General features: G+C 41.6%; 1 protein-coding gene across 3 annotated transcripts in view; it reads left to right on the top strand.

Moving 5' to 3' along the window:
• stxbp5a (syntaxin binding protein 5a (tomosyn)) overlaps nt 1–12,498 on the top strand; it is a 157,369-nt gene that overhangs the window by 69,518 nt on the left and 75,353 nt on the right. For all 3 annotated transcript variants that reach the window (XM_078173818.1, XM_078173817.1, XM_033648490.2), the window contains exon 6: nt 10,301–10,435. In XM_078173818.1, the coding sequence (XP_078029944.1) occupies nt 10,301–10,435 (135 nt within the window). The remainder of the gene's footprint in view (nt 1–10,300; nt 10,436–12,498) is intronic.

The raw sequence follows: 12,498 nt of genomic DNA, 5'->3' as shown, positions 1-12,498 counted from the left end.
CTGTTGAAGACTTTTGGGAGGAGCTGTTGATGACGCCGCACGTGCAACCTACTGGCGGTGGATAAACAGAAAACAGCTGATAGCAGGAATTAGCGAGCAGCTAGTAGGAAGAGGGAAACACAAACCTGACAGACACTGTAAAGATGAGCAACTGAGGAGACAAGGAATTGTGTGCCCTCCTTGCCCTCGCAAACAAAGAGGCCATTAACCGTCAGATGATGGGGACGGTGAGGAACAGGCCGACTTACGAGAGAATCGCTGAAGGACTGACCAGCTGCGGCTTCCCTCCAATGTCACCTCTTACATCACACGCTGAGCTACATGTTTTGTTACTTGCTCACGCCCCCCATTGCCCCAAAAATGGCGCATTCTGTATAAACAAAAGTAGGTAGGCGCCATTTTGCTGCACTCCCCGATTTTGTTTTTATACTGTCAATGCTGAAAAAAGACTGATTGGGCTTTCCTACAAATTTGCACAATTCCTGTCTAAAAAGGGCTACAAACTAACTATCTGGTTGAAGCAGCGTTAACCAGCAGCTCCTGTGTTCAGCGAGCCAAACTTCCTGTTTTTGTCAATGGAGTCTGGCTTTGAGGAGAGCACAGATGGGAAATTGAGGCTGTTCACACCTTCCTTCTCAGAAAGGTTTGTCTGACAGAAAGATAAAGCAGTGAAAATATTCTCAATATAGCGTACACTTAAACTGTTGTAAATTGTTTTAGGTGTCTAAAATACATTTTGCTGCTGCCCCCATCTACAGCAGTACATTGCCTAGCCTCCATGTTGGATTCCAGCCTGCTTCTCCAAACTGGGGGCGTGCCAACAGACATCCACTGTAGGTAATACACTGACTATGGACAAGTACCTCATATAACCCCACTTCAAAAAAATCTGAACCATCCCTTTAACCTTCTAACTGTGCAAATGCATATTTAAAAACTGTGAAGGTGAATTCATTCAGCCTTGTTTTAATTATGAGGCCCAGGCTTGGATTGATTTCCACAGGTCCTTTGTGTGTGTGTATAGCTGAGACAGAGTGTGTGAATGTGTTTTAGAGACAGCGTGTGTGTGTGTGTTTGTGTGTGTGTGTGTGTGTGTGTGTGTGTGTGTGTGTACACAGTCTGTTATCAGATTAGATTCTTCTTAATTGAGACCCTGTGGGTAGATTGGGGTCTCTGGCCTCTCAGATTAGAACAGACTCCTCCATCCGGTCTGGAGCTTTGCCAAATGGATACTGTACGTCACTGACTTCTGTTTGATTTATTTTTTTCTTATTTAAACAGCGATGAGATGTTCACAAACATCTAAAGGCTATTCAACACTTAATCAACTTTTTTGTTTAGTTGTTATCTACATCTTTGTTGTCCGAATCAAAGTTTCAAACAATGCCCAAAGGAATATCTGAACTCTCAGTTACTCCAAAACTTGTTGGTGTTCTGACAAGAATATTGGCCAGACAAGATAACAGGGGATTAACAGATACAGCTTTGATTACTGTACAGTATATGACAAGTGTTATATTTTGAAACATAACCAGCCCTCATTATCTTCTTGTCAGCATCTTCCCCTGCCATTATTGTGCACACCAGCAGGATCTTTAAAGATTTCTTTCTCAGCACATTACACATCAGGGTTTCCCACAGAGTTAGAATCCATGTGTGGCGGTAGCTGACAATGCCTGTGTGTCCTTGTGTATCAGTCTGTGTCCCCTCTCTAAATATGGAGGTTTTTGCGGGTCCGTGAATGCAACATAGGCGTAACTCTTCTTGTTTTCCTCAGCAGCAGTTTGTGGAGTTTTGAGTTCCAGGGTAGATAATTGATCAGCTAATCCGATCAGAGCTGATCAGATCAGACCAACAGATGAGGGGAGCAGAAAAGCAAACTTTTAGACCCAGCGCAATGAACGGAAAGTTTCACTTTCACTGTGCCTGCCATTCTGCTGCTCTGTCTGTGCCCAGAGTATGCTCTGCACTGCCAATGTGTGGAGCAATAAATAACCAAATATATAGGGGGAAAAAAGTGAAACTATTACCACTATTTTGATGCCAAATTTGACTGGGTGGCTAGTGACACATTTTTTTGCATTGCGACAAACTCACCACATTTATTTTTGCTTTACCTGGACATGAATAAATATGTGTGGATACATTACATTTATGCATAACATTAAAACTCAGTCAGATTCCTATTACTGCTTCGCTGCAGCAATGACATACTCATTACTGAAATCAAATCATATCCTTTCTGTACCACATTATCGTCTCGTCAGCCGTTCTGCAGTTAGTAGTCAGTGCTTTGCTCAAGGGCAGTTTAATAAACACTGTTGAGAATAAGAAAAGTATCACTAAATCAAGGCAGCTTAGATCAAAGTGTCTGCGCTGTTGACTGTCTAATGATAGGCGGGCTCAGATTACTCCATTTGTAGCAATGATCCTCTTTGATAGGAACATCCCATAAAGCCGTGCATTACAAATGATGATTTCCTGAAGTATCCCCTCTCTTCAATTCATTTGCAGCGAACCGTGCTCTCATACGTCTACCCCACAGTGCCGTTCGCCTCAGAGTTGTGTGTGGCAGGCGTCTGTCATTTCTGAGGCAATGTGTTTGGCCCTGAGCCTGCGAGCTGGCGGCTGCCTTTGTGCGTCGTGACCACTTGAAGCTGGAGATTTCACCGGGAGACACGTGTGTGCACAACAAGTGTGAACACAATGAGACGCACGTTAGGGCGCTCGCACAAACAATCGAGCGTGGACATTTGAGCACACACACGCACACTTCTAAACTGCCAGCAAATTTGTATAATTATGCTTCCTGACACTGCCTCTCCGTTGGCCCTCTCGTCCTGGCGCTCAGAACACTTAATCAGTTGGCTTTTATGGGCGCACATACACAGATCCAAAACATTTACATACAACATACATTAACATACAGTACACATGTAATTACATTAATTCATATCAGTTGCTGAGAATCATGCGCACAGGCAAATCTACACAAACACAAGCATGAAAACAGATGTTAATGCATGAAGTGTGGGGCCCCGCCGTATGGAATTTGCATGGTCTCTGAGTTCTCCTACTTCCTCCCACAGCCAAAGACATAAAGGTTAGGTTAAATGGTGACTCTAAAATTGCCCAAGTGGTTGTCTGTCTCTGTGTCAGCCCTAGTCTGGTGATCTGTACAGGGTATACCTTGCCTGTTACCCAAAGTCAACTGGGATCAGCTCTAGCTCTCCGTGACCCTGAAGAGGATAAGTGGTTAGGGATAATGAATGAATATCTGCCAACCTTTTTCATTTGTTTTCATGACAGCATCGTTTTAGGCAACTAAAGCAGGATTAATATTTAATGGTAATCTTAGGGCAACTGAGCTCTTGGTTAAAGTTTGAAAGCTCTTGGTTGAATAATGAAGAAGTCATTACTTGTAGCACCAGACAGGATGCATCGACTTATTTAATATTTAACCAAAAGGATCTTTTGCTCACCCAGTCTCCGAACCCGTCAGCTATCTGATGATCTTGGGGTTCTGGGGAAAGCTGCACTCTCCTACTTTGCAACTTGGACATGGAACAATCTTCAGAAAGATTTAAGATTAGATGAATTTAAGGGCATGATAAAGAATGTGGTGACAGAGACACATGCTTGTTTTTCTTGAGAGGCCACAATGTTTAAATAATTTAGTGTGGATTTTTGCATTAAATGTTGTATTTGTTGCATTTAAATGTGTTTTGACTGGCTGCTACCTCGGCCAGGTCTCTCTTGGGAAAGAGATTTTCAATCTCAATCGGACTTCTTGGTTAAATAAAGGTTAAATAAGATAAATAAAATATAACCTCTTGGTGCAACGGACAATTTTAAGGAGGCTCTGGTGTAGCCAGCAGTTATTTGGGCCAAGACTTCCTCCTCCATGCTCCAGTCATTGTTTATAGTTCAATTAGTGACTTGAAACAGGCCCAGACAACATTCCAGCTCATCTTTATAAACAGATATTTGCATATGAATGCAGATAAATACATTTTAAAAAAGCTTAGTTGTTGTCAGATGATCAACGATGGGTTCCAAGACTGCGCTTCGGCCAGTGCATTTTGCCTCTTTTGCTATCCATATGGACTGTTGCCTACAGATTCTGCATACATATGCAATTATCTAAAAAAAAAAAAAATCAAGTTTTTAAATTGCATTAAGTGGGATTTATAATTGTGCATCAGCTTAATCCTACACACGTGGTCTAAACCATCTGCAGTTACACCTCTGAAGCACTAGTTGGCAGCGGGTTTCTGTGAAGTGCCTTAAAGTTTAGTTGATTCAAAACACACATTAAACATGACTTAATAGCAACAATTTGCAAACATTTGTCTTTATCTGGATACATTTTTCCCACAAATACAACATGCTAATGTTTTTAGCACAAGCCTATGGCATTTTACATTGTATAGATTAGCCTAGCAGCTAGCAGACTTTTCCTCCACTCATATGAAGCCAGGGACAACAGCAACATTTAACAAAGGTAACGTTACAAAATTCGGCTGTATTACAACTCACAAGGTTCACTGACAAAACAACTGTCTTATACTAAATACGTTTTCCAAACAAATACAACATGCTAACGTTATTAGCACAAGCCTATGGCGTTTTACAGTGTATAAATTAGCCTAGCGAATAGCGGAGATTTCCTCTGTTCATATGAAGCCAGGATAAATCACACACAAGACTTAAAATGCTATTTTAGTGGAGGCTTTACTGTCTTTACAATTTATTGTTTCGTATCTGTGAAATTAAAAGAAATAAAAGCTTCGTTCTCACTGAGGGAAATGTCTCAAGGCAATTGAATCTAACGCAACTGGACTTGGTTTTGTCTTAGAAGACGTTTCACCTCTTCATCCTGACTCCCTTGGCGGGCAATACGCCCCACCATATCCAGAACTCCATAGACTTTGTGAACAAAGTAAGAGGTTTAAAAATGGATCCAGATGATACCATGGTATCCTATGAGGTGACCTCTCTGTTCACTTGCATTCCAACCATGGAGGCTTTGGAAACAGTCAGGCAACGGTTGATACATGACAACACCCTCCATGACAGAACCAAGCTCAGCCCAGACCAGATATGCCAACTACTGGAGCTCTGCCTGAGCACTACCTATTTCAAATACAGTGGCAATTTTTACAGACAGAAACATGGCTGTGCCATGGGCTCACCGGTATCTCCCATTGTGGCTAACCTGTACATGGAGGATGTAGAATACAGAGCCTTGAACTCCTTTGAGGGAACAGCACCGAGCTACTGTTTCAGATATGTGGATGACACATGGGTTAAAATCAAAACTCAAGAGGTACAAACTTTCACTGAACACATCAATTCAGTGGACAGAAACATCAAGTTCACAAGAGAAGATGTTAAGGAGAAAAGTTTGCCCTTCTTGGATTGTGACGTGCACATTACAGAGGACAAAGGCCTCCACATTGGGGTATACAGGAAACCCACTCACACAGACGAATACTTACTGTTCGATTCTCACCACCCACTGCAACACAAGCTAGGTGTTATCAGGACCCTACAACACAGAGCTGATAACGTACCTACCAGCACTCAGGCCCAAGGGAAAGAGCATGAACATCTGAGGGAGGCTCTAAAAACTTGTGGTTACCCCAGTTGGACCTTTGTGAAATCAGCAGCCTGTTCCAGAAAGAACAAGGTGGGTGAGGAAGAAAAGAGTAAGCGCAATAACATTGTCATCCCCTATGTGTCTGGGGTATCTGAAAAACCCAGGAGGATTTTCAGCAAACACTGCATCCCTGTGTATTTCAAACCCAGTAACACACTCAGACAAAGACTGGTACACCCAAAAGACCGTACACCACACACTCAGAAGAGCAACCTAGTGTACGCTGTCCAATGCAGTCAGGAATGCCCAGACTTGTACATTGGTGAAACAAAACAACCACTAAACAAACGCATGGCCCAACACAGAAGGGCTAACTCGTCAGGGCAAGGCTCAGCTGTCTATCTACACCTCAAGGAGAAAGTACACTCCTTCAAAGACAGCAATGTGCACATTTTGGACAGGGAAGACGGGTGGTTTGAAAGAGGTGTAAAAGAAGCCATCTATGTGAAATTGGAGAAGCCATCTCTCAATAGAGGAAGAGGTCTGCGACACCACCTATCCCCCACCTATAATGCTGATCTTTCATCCTTGCCCAGGAGGTTTAACAACTTAACCTCTAAAAACAATGGTCGTTCACAAATGGCCTCATGTGACTCTAACGACTCCAATTGCAGCGTTGCAGCAGGAGTTTCAACGACTGTCGTTGACACACCATTGGAGCACTAACGAACCAGTGACATCATTGGCCTTGTGAAGACCTCCCCAGAGGTTAAATACCTGGGTGCTTCCACACCAGGTTGTCAGACTAGTTCCAGCCTAGTCAGACAAGCATGAACTGAAGAAGCCTCTTGGATAAGAGGTGAAACGTCTTCTAAGACAAAACCAAGTCCAGTTGCGTTCGATTCAATTGCCTTGACATAACTATGACCTGGATGAATGAGAATATCCACAGGCACTGAGGGAAATGGTTTCAGTCTGTCAGTCTGCGTCGCTGTGACATGTAGGTACATTTCTGGTGGGGTGCACATCAGGCTACTGCATAGGGTATGGTGTAGTCGATTCGACGCAGAAGTATAAATCCTGCATTACGCTTACTAGACTGGCTGAGTGGCAGATTATGAATTCCAGCTCCTGTGTCAAAGTCATGTGCTTCATTGACCCACCCAACCATCAAACTAGTCCGTATGACATTTGTGCTGCTCAGAGATGCCACCCTTTCTGGTTAAGAAGAACATCACTTTTTCCCCACGTTAAAGGGTTTTTTTGGGGAGTTCTTCCTTATCCGCTGTGAGGGTCCAAAGGACAGAGGGATGTTGTATGCTGTAAAGCCCTGTGAGGCAAATTGTGATTTTATAAATAAAATTGAAAAAAAAATTGAAATTAAACACAGTCTAGACAGCAATTATGTTTCCTCAGAAATGTATTTTGCAGATATTTTGTAGGAAAAGGATTGCTAGAAAGTGATGCTGCTCTCAGTCTGCTTCCCTCGTCAGATGAGACTTAAATGAGCATGTGCAACTGTTTTTATGCTCATATTTGATTAAGCCGGGTCATATTCGTGCCATATGTAAATGTAGGTTAGTGTGTTTAAGTGTTGTTTTGCGAGTCTCTGTGCAGATTTTGGGCTGTGTGGATGAGATTGATGTCAAGTAGCCTGATGCCTCTCCTCCAAAAAATGAATATATTCATGTTTTGGAGGAGAGCAGTGGGGCAGAGAGGGAAGGTGTGTGTGTGTGTAGTAGGAGCTGCTTCTCTCAATACAGCCCTGGAGCAACACTGTGTCTCAGAGAGGGGGAGAGAGGCTTTCTGAGCATTAAAACACACAGGGAAGAGTCAAAGTCACTGCAAGGACATGTTTACACAAATCCATGTTTTGCTGTGTTGTTAAGTGTGTGTATATCTCTACAGCATAATGCAGTGGTTCTGTTTAATCCTGACTCCTATAGAATACATTCACATACCACTAGCATCCTTTGCTAAATATGCTTAGGAGGAAATATAATTGTTGCCCAAATCACTTGCATTGCAAGCATTTTTTAAAGTCCAAGAAGTGTCACATTCTTATACTCTTGAGTCCTGTACCCCACATTTTGTTCATTTAAGGCTACTTAATCATGTTGTTAAATCAGGGGAAGAAGAGACTTCCACTAAGATTAACCACAAAACCTTTAATCATCAAAACATTAATCATGCTTTGTTGCTCGGAGCAGATATTGCACTGAAAACAAATGAAATATGTTGATAGTAAATGTTTTGCAGATACAGTTCAAGTGCGACCTCATTATGTTGATATTTACAATGTTTATGTTGGGAAAAATCATAAATATTTGCTAGGTGACAGGGTTGTAATGTTTATGTTAGGTTTATTTCTTTATTTTCTTAGGGTCCCCTTTAGCGGTGCCCTCTAGCACAGCTAATCTTCCGTCGGGTCCATGTTTTAAAAGCATACTAAACATTACAGTCAACACAAATCAACACTTTCAAACACATACATTAAACATTATGGTCAACACAAAGTTACACATTGAAAACACATTACAGTTCACACAAATCAACATGTTCGTAGATGGTGTAAACATTATAGTCAACATAAAACAATACATTTCAAAACATACATTAAACATGACTGTGAATACCAATGGCAATCATAAGACATATATTAGAGATTAACATTAATATATGTGATAAATGAATGTATGCATGTATAAGTATATGTGTATGTTGCTAGTTAACTGCTAAAGGAAGTTGCATTGAGTTATATTACGATGTGTTCAAGCTCCATTCAGTAAAAATAAGTACTGGGCTTAGGTAGATAAAAACAGTTCTCATGATGTGTTCAAATGCAATCTTATAAAAATATAGTTTTTGGCAAGAACAGCTGTTTGAATGAGACATTTGTTGATGTTTTTTAACATCCATATAAAATAGAAATTATAGAGGGAATTAGAATTTATTACGGATAGTGAAAAGACTTTTGCAGCATTTAAAAAAAAAATGTTTTTCATGTGAAAGGTTATTTAAAAGGTTGTCTCATAAATTTGTATGACTGAATTTGTGTTCATCTAAAGGTTGTGTAATGAAGGGCAGCTGTGGCTCAGAGGTAGAGTGGCTTGTCCACTAATTGAAAGATTGACAATTTGAGAGTCAAAGTATCCTTGGGCAAGATACTTAGCCCCAAATTGCTCCCAGTGGCTGTTTCATTGGTGTGTAAGGGCGTGTGAAGCCAGTGACTTTAAAACAGTTCTTTTTTAAAAAATTCTTCTTTGTTTCTTTGTCACAAAAATCAAATAAATAACAAGAAAAACAAAATAAACAACAACAACAACAAATTGCCAAATTGTTATTATAAACACTGGCATTAGCCCAGAATTTACCAATTGATGCACCCCTACTCAGTTGGTTTTCAAGAGACCATTTTCCAATAAATTTTACCTCACTGTTCAAGATGGCGGTCAGATCTGCCGGTGTTATTGCTAATGCACATACTGTAGTGTCATCTGCATACATTGGTAACTTAGCATTTTTTGTACGGGTAGTAAATTGTTGGTAAATATGTAATAAAAAAAAGTGGGCCTAGACAGCTCCCTTGGGGAACTCCACATTCTGCAGACACACTGAGTAACTTCCATAAAGACTCTCTGTGATTTACCACATAGCTTTCCATCCAGGCAGCTGCAGATGCTCAAAATCTGTAATACTTGTGTAGTTTGGAAAAAGTCAATGAAGCATGAAGATGGGGGTTATCTTCATCTTTCCTGGAATACTGCATCGGGCCTGGTCTTGAGTTTAATGCCAGATTTATTAATTTATCTCTGACAAGATATCATTTGATTGGATTATAAGCAGAAAATACTTTTTTATCTCAGTGTGACATTTTCTTGACATGCTGTATCCACTTAAAGCCTCTCTGACAGCAGATATTGCATTCAGATATTAAACTTGTTGCAGAGTGATTCCATCGCTAAATATAAGATAATCTGTCACGAACGCTGAGGAAATACTCCAGTGTGTCCTTCCTGTTTGAAATAATGGACAAAGATGATAGATACAACTTTATTATTCTTCCTACTCGTGCGGTGGGTCCCGGCTGATGAGCCAGGGGCATTGTCTTGTAGATATAGGCCGCTGAAGTGCACAGTTGTAGCTCAAACCACAGTGCTAAATCAAAAAGGATCACTGGAGGAGCTGGATGACCTTGAGATATTAGCAGGCCGGATTACCAAGGTTGTACATTATTATTCCTCAGATGGATCTGAGGTTGAATTGAAGGATGGATGAAAGAGCAAAGTGATGAAAAAGGGATGAGAAGATGAATGGATAGCAGTTAAGGAGGGAAGGGTTTTTAACCTCTCATTAAACTTAAGTCTGATGGATGGATGAAAAAGAGGAGATGGGGGAGCGATGATGAAAACAGGAGAATTATGGGCGTCTCTTTGCCCTCATGTATCCTGTAGGTCTTGGAGAGAAGGTGGCTGATTGAATGACTCAAAAATCTCTTTTGGTTTGCCACTCTCATCTGCTCCGACCTGATGGAGTGGTAAATAATCCTCTCAAAGTTTTGCATAATTCGTCTCCTGTTATAATGTGACGTCGAGTGATTTTGGTGAAGCTCCCGTCTCTCGGCTGTCTGTGTCTGTCTTCCCTGGTTCTACCCTTTCTACTGTTGTAACTCATGTCTCCTTCTCCTTCTCTTCACAGAATAACTTTCTGCCACCTGCCCTTCCAGAGTAAATGGTTGTACATCGGCACAGAACGAGGGAACATCCACATCGTCAACGTGGAGTCCTTTATGCTCTCAGGCTACGTCATCATGTGGAACAAAGCCATTGAACTGTGAGTGTTGCTGCCCACGTGTTACCCTCTGATGCTGCCTCCCACTCTTAATGCCCTGAGAGTTCCTTGCATTTGCTCTCCTCTTCAAAAGCTGCACATTCTAGCATGCTGCTCTATAGGTTTCTGTGCCATACGGAGGCATCCACTGATCCGCTGATCAATATTTGAACTCTGTAGGAATCAAACTCATATTGCCAGCACTGCAACATTGATTTCAGGGTCTATTGACTCACCTTGCAGTATCTAAGTGAGGTATGGGATGCTGTGCAATCAGCATTTTGCCTTTTAAAAGGTTATTGTAGCTTTACTGTAATGAGATAAGAACGAATCATTAGTCAGTCTATCATATCCTGGCGCAGTATCGGACTCCAGGTGTGCGCGACCTGTCTCTTTGCTGTTTCAATGGATCTGTCAGTTTGACAGGCTCCATTTTGGTTCCCTGCTGTAGAGACTTAAATTATTCACTGGAGCGTTTTGCTTCACGCTTTCCCCCTCATCCCCTTCTGTGCGTGTGTGTGTGTGCGGGTAAAGAGGGGAAAGAGGAGGAAGGAGGGAGGGGGGTGGAACAGGTGTCTGCCGAGATCAGTGTATGGTACACACAGACGTCTCGTCTCGTCGACAGGGCTGCAGGGAAGAAAAGGCAAGAGTGAGTGGTGGGAGAGAGGCGAAGAGGAGGAGGAGGGTGAGTGTATGACAGAGAGGAGACGGGAGCGGAATGGATGAGACAGGGCTTTCGCCTGGGGAAAAGGACATGCAGAAGAGGGAGAGTGATGGAGGAGAGGAACGGAGTGGTGGCAGAGGGATAAATGCAGGTAACAGAGGGCGTAGTGGAAGACGAGTGGTGCAGATAAGTGAGGATAGAGAGGTGGCAGGAAAAGGTTTCCAATTAAAGGAAAAAAGGGCAGGAGAGGAAGGTAGGGAGTGATAATGATGCGATAGAGGGCAGATGTGGATGATAAGACGGAGAGGTAGATACAGGAGTTCTTCTTGAATAAAGGACAAGCAATAACTTCCACTTTTCTTTGCTTAACTCTGGTCTCATTTTTCCCGTCACCTTTACAGTACCTTTCACTCCCCTTCACCTTGTTTCACCGAGATGTCAAAGCTTTTTTTTCCCTGGCCGTCCACGCATTATTTTAAACACATCACCGCAATTCCAGAGCTGTCCCTGTGGTCATGAAAGACTTATTACGCTGGAAAGTGAAAGTTAATACATCTCTTGAATGTTAGAAATAGTCGCTTGATTGAAAAAAGAAAAAACTCACCTTGAGTTTATAAGAATACCTGCTGCAAGTGCAGAAAGTGAATAAAAATTCCACCATCGCGCAGTTGTTGAAATAAAGGACTGCATTCATGTAGTGCTAACAAGTGCCTACATGTCCTCCTCGTCCTCCTAGGCAGTGCTGATCATATTTAAGTTAAGATTATGTTACTGCACTGCCTATTTCTTGCCTAAAATGTTTTCAGAAACATATTTTAGTGCACTTTTTATCCGTAATAGCGAGAGTTTGTGAACAGGAAGTTGGCGCCATACTGTTTCCTTCACAGCCAAAACAGAGGCCGAAAAAACTGTGATTAAACAATGAACCAAAGTTCTGTCACTGCATTCTGTTTTTCACCTCAAATGTTTTCAGAAACGTGTTTTGGCTCACTGTTAAACTGTAATGCCACCATTGTGTCAAACCGAAAAGTTTGCATCAGCAGCAGTTAATTGTTCAGGCACAGTGCATTCTGGTTGTTGTAGTCCAGCCCAGTCTTGTTTTTACCCGCTGAGGAATATCTCAAAATGTAGGTCACTTCTGTCCTTCAGTACCACAGAGAAAATCATACATGCTCTTATATCCTCCCACCTTGATTACTGTAATGCCTTTTTCACCTGATTAAACAATCAATCTATACCTCAGCTCCAAATCGTTCAAAATTCAGCAGCTAGACTTTTGATCAAAACAAAATGATTAGTTGTCAACGATTAGATTAATTGCCAACTAATTTGATCTTCTATAAATCAGTTTGAGTTATTTTCAAGATAAAAAAGTTTAAGTTCTCTGATTCTAGCGTCTTAG

Source organism: Epinephelus lanceolatus, chromosome 13, assembly GCF_041903045.1.
Source record: "Epinephelus lanceolatus isolate andai-2023 chromosome 13, ASM4190304v1, whole genome shotgun sequence".
Lineage (NCBI taxonomy): Eukaryota > Metazoa > Chordata > Actinopteri > Perciformes > Serranidae > Epinephelus > Epinephelus lanceolatus.
The sequence above is the reverse complement of the archived record's forward strand: the minus strand, read 5'-3'. Positions and strand labels throughout refer to the sequence as shown.